This window comes from Tachysurus vachellii, chromosome 13 (assembly GCF_030014155.1).
Source record: "Tachysurus vachellii isolate PV-2020 chromosome 13, HZAU_Pvac_v1, whole genome shotgun sequence".
In the NCBI taxonomy this organism is placed as follows: Eukaryota; Metazoa; Chordata; class Actinopteri; order Siluriformes; family Bagridae; genus Tachysurus; species Tachysurus vachellii.
The window spans coordinates 25,346,469-25,361,468 of record NC_083472.1 but is presented as its reverse complement, the minus strand read 5'-3'; the positions used below and the strand labels follow the sequence as shown (position 1 = coordinate 25,361,468).

Here is a 15,000-nt window from a genome sequence, read left to right as displayed (position 1 = left end):
CATCGGGCATCAAGGCAGGATACACCCTGGACAGAGTGCCAACCCATCACAGGGCACACACACACACTCTCATTCACTCACACAATCACACACTACGGACAATTTTCCAGAGATGCCAATCAACCTACCATGCATGTCTTTGGACCGGGGGAGGAAACCTGAGTACCCGGAGGAAACCCCCGAGGCACGGAGAGAACATGCAAACTCCACACACACAAGGTGGAGGTGGGAATCGAACCCCCAACCCTGGAGGTGTGAGGCGAATGTGCTAACCACTAAGACACCGTGACCCCCCCGGTACTTGGTACACTCTCAGTAAAATGGTTCTAAGAGTGCTAGACTGGACCATTAAGGGCTCTCAGCTTTAAAAAGAACTAAAAACTCATTTTTGGTGAAAACTCTGAGTTCTATGTTAAAACTAAAGAACTAAACATTGTGAAACTTGCTATGATCTTAGTAAAAAGTATTCAGTCAACAGTTAAAGGTTCACAACTTACAAACTTCGGATCCCTTTCCACAGTAAACACTCTGTGTTAGGGTTCTGTATAAAACCTTGAAGGATTAGTTGGTAAACTCTGAGACAAATGCTTGTACATGGGTTCTTTATGGGTTCCCTGAATAATTGAGGGTTCTTAGCTTGGAACACTTTCTGATATAAAAACACTTGCTTTTGAGGTTCTAACAGGGTTCCACATAGAGACAAACCAAATACGAGTTAACACTCTACTCATTGTAACAAGAGCATGTGGTAGCCTAGTGGTTAAGGTGTTGGGCATCAAATGGAAGGTTGTGAGTTCAATCCCAGGTCCACCAAGCTGCCACTGTTGGGCCCCTGAGCAAGGCCCTTAACCCTCAATTGCTCAGTTGTTTAAAAATAAAATACTGTAAGTCGCTCTGGATAAAGGGCGTCTGCCAAATGCTGGAAATGTAATGTAACAAATGACAGAGAATTTATATCCTAGTTTTAATTATAAATACTTCATCCAGATAAATTTTTAATTGTTCTATAATTGCTGGAAGATGTTGCAGCATGACCAGATTTATTACCAACTTAATGTCCAATCAATTCCAGAAGTGACTCCACCCCTCATGTAGAAGTTCCGCCCTTTAAACAGTAACACAGGTGTTAATGTTCAAACCTGCAGCAAGAAGTCAAACAGCGTCACTTTGCTCCACTCGTGATGATGGAGGCTGCTGCAGCTCCACTCGGGTTTGGGAACGCCGCGCTGCCAGCACCGGTACTGTAACCACGTCTGATACGAGCTCCACCTCAGAGAACCTGACCTGGACTGGGGCACCGCAACGACAGATGGGTCGTACGGGGTGACGGGACACAGCTGACCGTCTGAAACAAAATGGTGTGCTAATGTGTTTATCATCACAGTAAGCTAACATGTTATAGAAGAGTGATTGTTTCCATAGCAACAACTCATTCACAGGGACATGGACAGCGATAACTACATTAATAGAGAAACTGCTGACATTTTGTAAGGAGATGTTTATTTCTGCATGACCTATGACCTTTGTGTTTCTCAGTAACAACAGTAAGTTTGTGTTTATTATCTCTTATTAACTTAAAGACCTCAAAAAACATCTTTAACTTTTGAGCCGTTAAAACAATGAAAGTTATAAATGTGTAATATAAATAATAAAATCGAAATAATTTTTAACATCGTTATGTAAAACAACGAGTCTGATTGCAACCGTGAAAATTAGGAGTACACTTGTGTAGTGAGAGAGATGAACTGTGACGTACCCAGAGCGTGGAACCTCCTGCTGATGGTCACTAAACTACGGTTGAGCCCTAAAACTCGGTCCAGGTGAAAAGCAAACACTTCACTTATATCCTCAGGTCTCTTAATAACTCCACATCGTCCAACACACTCTCCTGAGTGGGCTGAGCTCTGATTAAAGCCTCTCACACTCTTAAACAGGAGCATAGGAGAAGCGTTCTCCGGTTCGAGAACTTCCACCCGGCCAATTTTGCACTTGGAGAGGAATCGCATGGTTTCTATATCGGCTTGGCTGAACCACGGTGGAGATTTTTGGCTGTACATCCGGATGGAGCTTCCAGTGTCATGGTCATCACTGAGCTGATTTGGTTTATAAAATGAATAGAGAGTTTGCCTCCAGGGGTCTCTAGATTCACCAGGTCTTAGTGTTTCTTCTACCTGAATTTGAGCTGCACCTTGGATTTGTTTTTTCCTGTTCCTCACCTTCTTCCTGCGTGATTTGGGGCGCAGCGTTGCTCTGAGGATAGAGGGTTTGTGTTTTTTGGACTTGAGTGTGATGTAGACCACATTGGAGTGTGCTGGAGAAGGAGAACCGGGAATCCTTTCCAACATCCGTCTCCTGCTTTTGGTCAGTTTTTGGTCATGATCCCCATGGCTGATCCACAACTCCAAGCAGAAGAGGTAAAACAGGCAGGCAAAGGTGAGGAGTAAAGCTCTCCTGGACATGGAGGATCTCCAGCGGGATTTTATGTACCTCCAAAAGGAGAAGCAAGTCAGATGGAGGAGTGTGTGCATGCTCCAGGACGGATGAACCAGATGTTTCTCCATCAGGATGTGCAGGTGTTAAATTCATCTCCTCATGGCTTTCAGTCGTTTCATTTCCGGTGAATTAATAAACTCCCTTTAAGTCCTGAACGTTTTTAACAATAAAATATTAAATTCTGGGGAAAAATAAATATTTATTGTCTCATCAAAATCGGACAATTTATCTGAATTTGTGACGCACAAAAAAAACAACAAGAAAAAGAAACAATTTTACTGCATTTATATGTAAGACATAATAACCTTAAACACTGTGTTTTACCTTATCTACAGAAAACAGAGTCCAGTCAGTCACAATTCTGGTTCCTCTCCTGGTTCCTCTCCTGGTTCCTCTCCTGGTTCCTCTCCTTATAATAAACACCGCAACCTCCATAAAGCGACCAGCAGGGCAATGAAGCCGAACTCTGCTGAAGTCTAATACAGTATTAAACTCCACCCAAACACCACCCCAGACTGAACATGACGCTGAAACCTAAATAGTTTAAGGATTATCGGCATTAACGCGCCACCTGCTGGTGGAAAGCTGTTTGGACAAACGGGACCTTCATCCGAAAATCGGGCTACAATCAGGACAGGAAGTGAAATGTGACACAACGTGAAGACATGATGTCCAAACGAACACAAGGAATTTAATTCAGCACACAGTCAGCATTAATCTGAGATGTTATCATACACAAAAGACTCTGACAGTAAAAACATGACATTAAAGCAAACTCAGAAGATAAACAATGAAGAACATCACGACAAGAACCCACAAGAACCCACAAGAACCCACAAGAACCCACAAGAGCTTCAGAGAAACGTTTTTATTTAAAATGCACTTTAGTCTCTACAGAGAAATTTGCATATAGAAATAAATGATAAAATACATATAGTGTCACCAAAAAAATGTAAAATACAAAATAAGAATAAAAAAAAATGTAGAAACTAAAACAAAGATGAGAATGTATTCTTAATTAAAATGTGGTTCTCTGTTAGCAAATCTCAATATTATTAAATATTTAAAATATAAATGATCATTTTTTGCTCTTCCCCTTTAACTGAATCACTTAATTTGACCTCCATGAAGACCAAACTTCCCCACAGAGCAGCCACTGAACCACAACCCTGTAAACAACACGTACAGAGTGATGGATGGACGAAGAGAAGCAGCGTTCAGTTTGAATCGATTCATTCATAATGTCGGTTTAATGTACAGCTGAATCGGTTGAATCGATTCACTGAAACTGAATCCAGGAGGAAAAGCAGCTCAGTTCATGGAAATTCTGATCAGTGAATCGTTCATATGAGGTTCTGGAGATCCATTTCTGACATTCTGAATCTGTTCACAAATAAAACAGAATATGGGTTAATGACCAAACCAATTCTCACACACTTACCATCTGACATACAAACAATATTTATTATATAGAAAGCAAAAAGATTTCACTGTTAACAAATTTCTGCACTTAGAAGAAAAGCTCTTAGTGAGGAAAGATCAGGTCAGTGTATGTACAGCCATCACTGTGGGGAAGGTGACCATGAGGTTCACCATCAACCAGCAGTACGTCACAATTCCCCACATCACACCAGTCAGAAAACACACACACACACACACACACACACACACACACACACACACACACACACACACACACACACACACACACACACACACACACACAAAGCCATACACTGAGTTTATCCATGTGGACAGAGAGGAACCTGAGACTCCACCTTCAGCATCACCCTCATCCTGTGAAGCTGAATAAAGAGCTGAACATCATGGGCACATAAATACATAACAAATACATTTCACTCGTCTCTAACCTTCTTCTACATTGTCCGCCAGGGGGAGCCTTTACTTTATTAATTATCCATCTATATACTGTGTGTATGCGTTTATTTATTTATTTATTTATTTATTTATTTATTTATTTAATCATTCATTTGTTTATCACATTATAACATTTTTCTTATAAAGAATAAAAAATAGGTAAATTCTGTCAGGACCTGTGTTTATTTTTCTGAAGAAGAATTTATTTTATTAAAAGAATTAATATTAATTAAAAACAGAAATAAAATAAACATTTATAAACTTAAAAAATCGAAAGACATTTATTTGTAATTTAACTTTGACTTCTGAAAGGGTTTAATTATTTATTAAATAACTATATGACAAATAAATGATTACAAGAAAGAAAAAAGAAAGAAAGAAAGAAAAACAAACAAACAAACAAAAAACAACAAATAAATAATTGAAAAAACATGCATTTGCAATGTTTGTTGTTTTTTGTCTTTTTTTACGTGATCAGTTTACATTTATATTAAGGAGCAAATGTCAGAGCTGCAGTTTGGGATTTTATTCTGAAGGTGGTGGCATTGTGGAGTTCCTGCCTCACAGAACCACAGAAGAAGTGCAGCAGCTGCAGGATTCTAAACACACACACACACACACACACACACACACACACACACACACACACACACACTTTTCAGTGCAGGTAATATCATGTAACATGTCTTTGTAACTCTTAAGGCTGTGCAGCTGAAATTAATCAGGTTTTGTGTGTGTGTGTGTGTGTGTGTGTGTGTGTGTGTGTGTGTGTGTGTGTGTGTGTGTGTGTGTGTGTGTGTGTGTGTGTGTGTGTGTGTGTGTGTGGCATTTTTTAGGAGGATTTTATTTTTATGATGGGAACTGAGAATAAGGTAAGATAAGGTTTGCCTGCAGATCTCTAATACAGACACAACAAAGTGTGTGTGTGTGTGTGTGTGTGTGTGTGTGTGTGTGTGTGTGTGTGTGTGTGTGTGTGTGTGTGATAACTCTTAACAGCTCGGCCCCATGATTTCTCTCACCGCAGAAATTTACCACTGATGATTTTGTTAAATGACGACACAAATTTGACCCATAAATAATTCTGATTAATCATGAAACAAGTTCTCACTTACGTTATAGTAGCTGTAACTGCTGCTGAAACGTTCTGACCAATCAGAATGCAGAACTCTGACACAGTTTCATAAACAAATAGAACATGATGTGTTTATGATGGTATTGTTAAATGAAAGTAAACACTTTTATTTCAGGTGATCAAGTGTAAAGCGGCTGTCGCTTGGGAACCTGGGAAGCCTGTCTCTGTAGAAGAAGTTGAAGTTGCTCCACCTAAAGACCATGAAGTGAGAATTAAGGTCCGTATTTCTGCTCAGCACCAACAGTTTGTTCCTTCTGCTCTGTTGTGAAATCGGGGTCACAGCCTTGACTTTTGGACGTATCATCTGATTAAAGCTGTATGTGTGTGTGTGTGTGTGTGTGTGTGTGTGTTGTAGATCGCAGCGAGCGGTGTGTGTCACACAGACTTGACGTATCTGTATAATTGTGATAAAGGAGTGAAGACTCTGCCGTTTCCTCTCATTCTGGGTCATGAAGGCAGCGGTGTGGTGGAGAGTGTCGGCCCGGGGGTGACCGCTGTGCAGCCTGGTACTCTAAACACACACACACACACACACACACACACACACACACACACACACACACAATCCTGCTGACCCTGATGAGCAGCTGTAACACTCTCTCCACCATACTGTATGTTTTATTCTGTTCCATATTCCCTTTATTATATTTAAAGGTGAGATCAGTGACTTTTGTGTCTTCATCGGTTCTCTAACAGTTACATCATGATGAATAAGATCTGTGTTTTTTTATTATTATTTTTACTCCTTGAGCCCAAACTTTTATTCCTGCCCACTGTACACAGATAAGATGATTTAGCATTTGAACTAGAGTTAGCGTTAGCAAGGAGTGTCATGGCATCCAGCTTCATTTCCCACACCAGTACCACATGACCCCATCTGTAGTAAAGCCCTGACCGTGTTTCTTTATATTAATAGAGGGATTAATTAGTGACTCAGGCTGCGCTGTACACTGACTTCCTCCTGTTGTTGTTGTCCAGGTGATGCGGTGATCCCTCTCTTCCTGCCTCAGTGCTCTGAGTGTGAATTCTGTCTGAGCCCAAAGACAAACCTCTGCTCTAAAAACTGGTTAGTTTGTTTTTTTCATTTTCACAGAAACTGCTGAACAGATTTAATTATTTTAATTTCCTGATCATCAACTCGCTGTTTAACACTTTACACATCTTCACTGCTGTTCTGTAATCTGTACTGTAATCTGTACTGTAATCTGTACTGTAATCTGTTCTGTAATCTGTACTGTAATCTGTTCTGTACTGTAATCTGTACTGTAATCTGTACTGTAATCTGTACTGTACTGTAATCTGTTCTGTACTGTAATCTGTTCTGTACTGTAATCTGTACTGTAATCTGTTCTGTACTGTAATCTGTACTGTAATCTGTACTGTACTGTAATCTGTACTGTAATCTGTACTGTAAACTGTTCTGTAATCTGTACTGTAATCTGTTCTGTACTGTAATCTGTACTGTAATCTGTACTGTAATCTGTTCTGTACTGTAATCTGTTCTGTACTGTAATCTGTACTGTAATCTGTTCTGTACTGTAATCTGTACTGTAATCTGTTCTGTACTGTAATCTGTACTGTAATCTGTACTGTACTGTAATCTGTTCTGTACTGTAATCTGTACTGTAATCTGTTCTGTACTGTAATCTGTACTGTAATCTGTTCTGTACTGTAATCTGTACTGTAATCTAGATTAGTTTGTAAGATCTCTGATGCTCAGCTTTGAGTAGTGATGCTCGTGCTCTCTCTTTCTCTCTCTCTCTCTCTCTCAGGAAGAAGACTCAGCAGTGTGTTCTAGCTGATGGTACGAGTCGTGTCACCTGTAAAGGGCAGCAGATCTATCAGTTTCTGGGTGTGAGCACTTTCTGTGAATACACCGTCGTTCCTGAATACAACGTCGCTAAGATCCACAGAGATGCAGCGCTGGATAAAGTCTGTCTCCTCGGCTGTGGTGTTGCCACGGGATACGGAGCAGCGCTGAATGCGGCCAAAGTGTGTGTGTAGTGTGTGTGTGTAGTGTAGTGTAGTGTGTGTGTGTGTAGTGTGCGCTTATTGTGTGTGTATGTGTAGTGTGTAGTGTTTGTAGTGTGTAGTGTAGTGTTTGTAGTGTGTGTGCGCTTATTGTGTGTGTAGTGTGTATGTGTAGTGTGTGTCTGTGTGTAGTGTTTGTAGTGTGTGTCTGTGTGTGTGTAGTGTGCGCTTGTAGTGTTTGTAGTGTGTGTGTGTAGTGTGCGCTTATTGTATGTGTAGTGTGTGTCTGTGTGTGTAGGTGTGTAGTGTGTGTAGTGTTAGATGTTAAACCAGTAATATAAAGTGAGATCTTTTTAATGATTCTAGCTGATAAACAGTGAGACAGTTTAAAATCCTGATGATGATTTTTCCTCCTCATCCTCTTGCTACTTCTTCCTCTTTTCTTTCTTCTTCAGTCTTTTCATTTGAATCCCTCCTGCCCTCTGAAGCACACTGTCCCTCAAAGTTGCCTCCTTCTTCTTCTTCTTCTTCTTTCTCTTGCCTTCTTTCTATGAGGTTTTGTTAGAATATAATGAGTGGGCGTGGCCTGTGTGCTGGTGTAGTAGAGCATCACTGCAGTTAAATGAATTGATTTGAATTTTTATTTCCTGAACCCTGTGGTTGATGCTCGTCGTCTGTGCAGGTGGAGCGCGGTACCGTCTGTGCCGTGTTCGGACTGGGAGCCGTGGGTCTGGCCGCTGTGATGGGCTGTAAATCTGCAGGAGCCTCCAGGATCATCGGCGTCGACATCAACTCAGAGAAATGTGAAATGGCCAAGAAGTTCGGTGTCACCGAGTTCGTGAACCCGAACGATCACAACAAACCCATTCAGGAGGTGCTGATGGAGATGACGGGTGGAGGAGCGGACTACAGCTTCGAGTGTGTGGGGAACGTCACACTTATGGTGGGTCTGAATTCAGCTTCATAGGTTTTCAGGAACAACGACGACTTCTTTTTGTTCTCATCCATCCTTTGTCTTTTCTTCTTGTAATTCTGGTATTTATCATCTTTCCTCCTCTATCATCATCTTGTCTTTCTTGCTTCTCTAACCATGCCATGAAGTGTGTTTTGTATTGTGTCCACAAGAGGGCAGTGTTTGAGAGCTGCAGAGCCGGTTGGGGAACATGTGTGATTGTGGGATGGAATGAAACCGGCAGCCTGTCGCTCGCACCGATCGACGTCCTGATGGGAAGAACTCTTAAAGGAACCTACTTTGGTGGTAAGAGATGAGCAGGTTGTAATGTAGCAGCTCTCAATTATCGGACAGCTTGGGGTAAAATCTATCAGTTACAGACGAGTGGTGTTTTCTGAACAGGATGGAAGAGTGTGTGTAGCGTACCCAAACTGGTGGAGGACTACATGAGTGGGCGAATCATGCTGGATGAGTTTGTGACACACACACTCCCTCTGGAGGAGATTAACCAGGCCTTCGATCTGATGACCAAAGGGAAAAGGTCTGTGGGTCACATGACCATCGTATCATCAATAGAACTGTGATATTTATCTTCTACACACACAGTAAATATTTATTTGTTGACGTGCGTTTCCGTAGCTGTTGTGTAACAATAATAGTGTTATGAACTTCATCCCTTTGATCTTTTATTTACTGCTTTTCTCTCTTTCTCAGCATCCGGACGGTGATAAAAATGTGAATCTTAGCTCGTTACCTGTGATGACGTCATCCGTCACCATGACAACAGGTTCACTCTGAAGTAGGCATCAGAGCTGCTGCTGCTTCTGTGTCTTTGTGTTAATGCTGATTTTGTGAATAAAGATGTCATCTGAGTGGCGACACCAAGGACACTACAGCCTTCCTGCACAAATCAGATGTTCCTGAAATCACTAACGGGGAGAAATCAACATGACAGCAGAGAAAATCCACCTCATTATTAACCACATTAACAAGATTCTAATGCATAAAAAGAGAAAAGAGTTCAATAAAAAGATGGAGATGAAAAGGTTGGAGGGACTGATGGGGCAGGAGCACAATGCGCACACACACACACACACACACACACATTTTAATGTGGCATTATGAACCGTGGCTTCAGTCTCTGTCTCCTCCAGCAGCACTTCCTGAAAGACGCTCACAGTCCCATCCTGTCCTTCAGCTCTCAGTTCTTCATAATCTCACTTATTCCCAGTTCCTCAGAACTCAGTTACCTCATTAATGATTGCTGTGTTCAGGCTATGAAGAGAAGAACATTAACACCTCCATCTCCTCCCTGTTAGACAAATTCCAGATAAAATCAAAGCAAGATCTCTTTAAACTGTCAGTGTGCATTAAATACATTTCACTGGAATAAAAACTAAACCTGCAGTCTGGAGTTAGAATAAACACACAAACCCTGATGATGATGATGATGAGGAGGATGATGATGAGGATGATGATGGGGATGATTCAGTGACAGATTTCTCCACATGAATGCAGGAGCTTTTATTGTTTCAGACTTCACGCAGTTTGAAGCCTTGTTAATTCAGATGTACTGAACACAACTGATCATTTATAGCTCCGCCCCCTAACACCAAGTGATACATCAAACTGCAGAGTTATCTACACAGTTTAACCCTTAAATCTATAAACCTTTAAATATTTAACTGTATAATGTGTGTCTGTGTGTGAGTGCATGTGTGTCTGTGTGTGAGTGTGTCTGTGTGTGTGTCTGTGTGTCTCTATGTCTGTGTGTGTGTCTGTGTGTGTCTATGTCTGTGTGTGTGTGTGTTTGTGTGTGTGAGTGTGTCTGTGTGTCTATGTCTGTGTATGTGTGTGTTTCTGTGTGTGTGTGTGTGTGTGTTTGTGTGTGTGTGAGTGTCTGTGTGTGTGTCTATGTCTGTGTGTGTTTGTGTGTGTGTGAGTGTGTCTGTGTGTGTGTCTATGTCTGTGTCTGTGTGTGTGTGTGTGTGTGTGTGTGTGAGAACAACAACCCACAATGTAAGGTATAAAAGTGTGTAGACTGAAAAATGTTTATTTTTCATTGTATGATATTTATGAAGCCACCACATTGTTCACCATAAGATCAGATTCCAAACCTGTCTTAAGTTAAGTGTAGTTCTAGTTAACAGAGTTTAGTTAACCAGGTTCAGTTCACCTGCTCCATCTGACCCACATTCCTGATCACTTGATAATCAGGGTTCTGTAGTGTGCTGATGAAAATCGGTTCTCCAGCAGGTTCCTGATGTCTCTCAGAGGTCCAGATGTCAGGATCGTGCTGCAGGGGGCAGTGTGGGGTTTGTGACTTCTAAAAGTGTTTCAAGATCATATACATGTGACATACTGAACACAGGAACACACACTTCAACACGCTTCAGCACAGGTAATGGTGTGTAGGACGTTTCTGTAACTCGACCTCCTGCTCCACTACAAGTAAGGGATACACTTTTAGTTTATACTGAATGTGCAGTAAGGATTGTGTGTGTGTGTGTGTGTGTGTGTGTGTGTGTGTGTGTGTGTTGCTTTTTAAGGACCTGCAACTGAAGATCTGCTTATTTTCATTATGGGAACTGAGAATAAGGTAAGAACTGTTTATTACTGCTGATTAATGTGCCTTAAAATATAAATTATTACCTTAATATAAAATCCACTTAACTCACTATTGACTATTAACACTGTGGATGTTAATTAAAGCAGTACATCAGTTGAGGATGTGTGTAATACTGATTTAATCCCATGTGATGAACTCACATTAACACACTCCCTCGAGTAGTTTACTGCTTTTATAAAATAAAATCGATATCATAAAATAAATACATCATTTAAATGACGAGATAATATTCAGAAAGTCTTTTCACATCAAATACGTATTCGATACGTGACGATGTGACGTGAACGAGAGTGCTCAGAGTGTTTTAATGTACATGTCACTGCAGCCATCATCATCATCATCATCATCATCATCATCATCATCATCATCCTCCTCCAGTGTTGAGAGCACAGCATAATGTTTGAGGAATCAGTTCCTCACGTTGGTTTTGTGTGATGTAATGATTCAGTCTTTTCCTGTCCTCTTATCTCCAGTGTCTGAAGGTCCAGGTCACGTTCACTCTGTTCATACCTGAGAAAGTTCCACATTTAACGTGTTTAATTCTTTTGTGAGTTACAGACCCAGAGATGATGGTGGTTAAACTCTTCACCATATCACAGTTACTATAGTTGTATGTAAATTAAGGGCTGTGGCTTTTACAGACTTTAGACTTTAGACGTTAATCAAAGAACCTTGTGCAAGAGAAAACTGGCTCCTGCTCCAATCTGCCAAGTTGGAGATCTCATGTGACAAGCAGAACGTTTACCATATCATCATAACATCTATAAAACATTACAAATCTACAGAATCAGACAGGAAACTTCCTCCGAAGTGTTTATGGGTTTTTATTCCTTATATGTCCAAGTGGTTTACATATAAAACTAAAAGAGACTCAACAGCGCCACCCTGTGTGTTTGTGCGTGCGTGCGTGTGCATGTGTGTGTGTGCGTTCGTGTGTGTGCGTGTGTGCGTGTGTGTGTATGTGTGTGCGTGCGTGTGTGTTTGTGTGTGTGTGTGTGTGTGTGTGTGTACGTGCGTGCATGTGTGTGCGCGTGTGTGTGTGTGTGCGCGTGTGTGTGTGTCTGTTATTTCAGGTGATCAAGTGTAAAGCGGCTGTCGCTTGGGAACCTGGGAAGCCTGTCTCTGTAGAAGAAGTTGAAGTTGCTCCACCTAAAGACCATGAAGTGAGAATTAAGGTCCGTATTTCTGCTCAGCACCAACAGTTTGTTCCTTCTGCTCTGTTGTGAAATCGGGGTCACAGCCTTGACTTTTGGACGTATCATCTGATTAAAGCTGTATGTGTGTGTGTGTGTGTGTGTGTGTGTGTTGTAGATCGCAGCGAGCGGTGTGTGTCACACAGACTTGACGTATCTGTATAATTGTGATAAAGGAGTGAAGACTCTGCCGTTTCCTCTCATTCTGGGTCATGAAGGCAGCGGTGTGGTGGAGAGTGTCGGCCCCGGGGTGACCGCTGTGCAGCCTGGTACTCTAAACACACACACACACACACACACACACACACACACACACACACACACACACACACTTTTGTCCTGTAACTGTTTCTGAGACAACTTAACAGTCTAATCCTGGAGCCCTGGGTTGTATTTCAGGGTATTTATAAGTGGTAGTTGCAGGAGCAGGAGCAGGAGCAGGATACTCCAATGTGTTCTCCCTCAGTTCTTTATGGTTCTCTGGCAGTCCTGTGTTCTTGCCATCCCATAGACATGCAAAAGGTCTTATCTAGTACTTCACTGAAAGCTTCAGCTGGTCTTTCTGCCTGGCCCTGGTGTACCTGGCTGTACAGCACTGTGCTCTGTGGGCCAGTTGGTTTTGGGGGTTCTGACAGCACGACCTACTCAGGGGGTGTTTTCTGTGACCATGACAAACGTCTACACTTGTTCTGCTCAGATGTTTGGTCTCAAGATAATCTTCAGGTGTCCTATATGATGTGGAAGCAGTGAATGATCTTTAGGAAGTGACCCAGGCTTCCAGACCCCCAGCTGAGGAGGATCTCTGACGTACAGTACACAGAGTTCTGGTTAATGTGCTGACACACGATAAGATTAATTATTCATTATTAGTCACCGGGCATTAATTAGCTGTCTGAGCCAGATCTACTCACCTGGATCAGGTTATACACAAGTCTTCTTCTTCTTCTTCTCTCCAGGTGATAAGGTGATCCCTGTCCTCCTGCCTCACTGTGATGAGTGTCAGCTCTGTTTAAACCCAAAGACGAACCTCTGCGCAAAGAACTGGTGAGGATGTTGTTGTTGTTGTTGTTGTTGTTGTTGTTGTTGTTGTTTTAATCCAACTGAAACTTGATTAAATGCTCAAACCTTTGCTGACTCCATCTTACCATATTATATGATATTTACATGTTTTGAATCTGGTTCCTCTGCAGGTTTTTTCTCTAAATCTACATTCATCAGAACTAGAATAGAATTACTGTTTGATGTCAGGGATGAGAGTGTGATATATTTCTCCTCAATGATCTCAGGGTCAGTTTAGTTTTAACAGGTTTAAACAGCAATGACATATATGAGTCTCTCTCTCTCTCTCTCTCTCTCTCTCTCTCTCTCTCTCTCTCTCTCTTTCTCTCTCTCTCTCTCTCTCTCTCTCTCTCTCTCTCTCTTTCTCTCTCTCTCTCTCTCTCTCTCTCTCTCTCTCTCTCTCTCTCTCTCTCTCTTTCTCTCTCTCTCTCTCTCTCTCTCTCTCTCTCTCTCTTTCTCTCTCTCTCTCTCTCTCTCTCTCTCTCTCTCTCTCTCTCTCTCTCTCTCTCTCTCTCTCTCTCTCTCTTTCTCTCTCTCTCTCTCTCTTTCTCTCTCTCTCTCTCTCTCTCTCTCTTTCTCTCTCTCTCTCTCTCTCTCTCTCTCTCTCTCTCTCTCTCTCTCTCTCTCTCTCTCTCTCTCTCTCTCTCTCTCTCTCTCTCTCTCTCTCTCAGGGAGAAGCTTCAGCAGTGTGTTCAAGCTGATGGTGTGAGTCGTGTCACCTGTAAAGGGCAGCAGATCTATCAGTTTGCAGGTGTGAGCACTTTCTGTGAATACACCGTCGTTCCTGAATACAACGTCGCTAAGATCCACCAAGACGCAGTGCTGGATAAAGTCTGTCTCCTCGGCTGCGGGGTTGCTACGGGATACGGAGCAGCTCTGAATGCGGCCAAAGTGCGTCTATGTGTGTGTTTGTGTAGTGTGTGTCTGTGTAGTGTGTGTGTAGTGTGTGTGTAGTGTGTGTGTAGTGTGTGTGTGTGTGTGTGTGTTACAACACCTTTGTAATGATTAACTTGACCATTTTGAAAGTGTTTATCTTCGGTTCTTTAATTACTGATTAACTTGTTGATTAACCTCTGAGTCACAGTGAGTCGCTTTGAACTTGTCTGTATGAACTCTCACTGTTGTACTTTACACTGCATGACATGGAGCTTTTAATGTGAGTCCCTCGGTGCTCAGTGTCCCTCAGGATGACGTTATTTCTGATTGAACTGGAGGTCATGAGACCATCAGCTCTGTCCAGGACCTCAGCCCTGAGAAACACCAGCAGAATAATCAGCTAGTCTGCACTTAATCCGCATACACAGTAGATATATATAGATATATATGGGCGTGGCCTGAATGATGTCACTTCCTGAATGTCTTAAAAAAATGCAACGTTGTGAACTTCAGATATGGTAAATAAACCTAACATCACTACACTGTATATGTTAAGTGAGTTGATTTCCTCAAGCCTGTGGTTGTGCAGGTGGAGCGCGGTACCGTCTGTGCCGTGTTCGGACTGGGAGCCATCGGTCTGGCCACTGTGATGGGCTGTAAATCTGCAGGAGCCTCCAGGATCATCGGCGTCGACATCAACTCAGAGAAATGTGAAGTGGCCAAGAAGTTCGGTGTCACCGAGTTCGTGAACCCGAACGATCACAACAAACCCATTCAGGAGGTGCTGATGGAGATGACGGGTGGAGGAGCAGACTAC

At 42.0% G+C, this 15,000-nt stretch overlaps 3 protein-coding genes across 4 annotated transcripts in view; 2 read left to right on the top strand and 1 right to left on the bottom strand.

Annotated features, from left to right (window-relative positions):
* Window positions 1-2,988, bottom strand: part of gask1b (golgi associated kinase 1B) — a 4,483-nt gene extending 1,495 nt beyond the window's left edge. Inside the window, exons 1-3 of one of the 2 annotated variants that reach the window (XM_060885977.1) lie at window positions 2,818-2,988; window positions 1,757-2,674; window positions 1,140-1,345 (exon numbers count right to left, since the gene is read on the bottom strand). In XM_060885977.1, coding sequence (XP_060741960.1) covers window positions 1,140-1,345; window positions 1,757-2,561 — 1,011 coding nt within the window. In that variant the 5' untranslated portion in view covers window positions 2,562-2,674; window positions 2,818-2,988. The remainder of the gene's footprint in view (window positions 1-1,139; window positions 1,346-1,756; window positions 2,675-2,817) is intronic. The other variant, XM_060885978.1, reaches the window with a different exon arrangement.
* Window positions 2,989-4,951: 1,963 nt separating this feature from the next.
* Window positions 4,952-9,309, top strand: LOC132856394 (alcohol dehydrogenase class-3-like). The gene is made up of 10 exons (XM_060885980.1): window positions 4,952-5,038; window positions 5,208-5,243; window positions 5,619-5,720; window positions 5,859-6,009; window positions 6,482-6,569; window positions 7,276-7,495; window positions 8,157-8,417; window positions 8,600-8,732; window positions 8,829-8,967; window positions 9,141-9,309. The coding sequence occupies exons 2-10, from the start codon at window positions 5,223-5,225 to the stop codon at window positions 9,163-9,165; spliced, it is 1,140 nt and encodes a 379-aa protein (XP_060741963.1). The 5' UTR covers window positions 4,952-5,038; window positions 5,208-5,222; the 3' UTR covers window positions 9,166-9,309.
* Window positions 9,310-10,757: 1,448 nt separating this feature from the next.
* LOC132856395 (alcohol dehydrogenase class-3-like) overlaps window positions 10,758-15,000 on the top strand; it is a 5,623-nt gene continuing 1,380 nt past the window's right edge. Inside the window, exons 1-7 of the mRNA XM_060885981.1 lie at window positions 10,758-10,827; window positions 10,976-11,025; window positions 12,129-12,230; window positions 12,367-12,517; window positions 13,205-13,292; window positions 13,979-14,198; window positions 14,773-15,000. The exon at window positions 14,773-15,000 is cut by the window's right edge and continues 33 nt beyond it. Of these exons, the coding sequence (XP_060741964.1) occupies window positions 11,008-11,025; window positions 12,129-12,230; window positions 12,367-12,517; window positions 13,205-13,292; window positions 13,979-14,198; window positions 14,773-15,000 (807 nt within the window). The 5' untranslated portion in view covers window positions 10,758-10,827; window positions 10,976-11,007. The remainder of the gene's footprint in view (window positions 10,828-10,975; window positions 11,026-12,128; window positions 12,231-12,366; window positions 12,518-13,204; window positions 13,293-13,978; window positions 14,199-14,772) is intronic.

What these genes read in the sequence shown, in the direction of transcription:
- LOC132856394 (XM_060885980.1), top strand. Translation starts at nt 5,223, where the DNA reads ATGATGGGAACTGAGAATAAG. An exon ending in ACCATGAAGTGAGAATTAAG is followed by an intron (nt 5,721 to 5,858) that starts GTCCGTATTTCT and finishes TGTGTGTTGTAG; the next exon opens with ATCGCAGCGAGCGGTGTGTG. An exon ending in CAGCGCTGAATGCGGCCAAA is followed by an intron (nt 7,496 to 8,156) that starts GTGTGTGTGTAG and finishes TCGTCTGTGCAG; the next exon opens with GTGGAGCGCGGTACCGTCTG.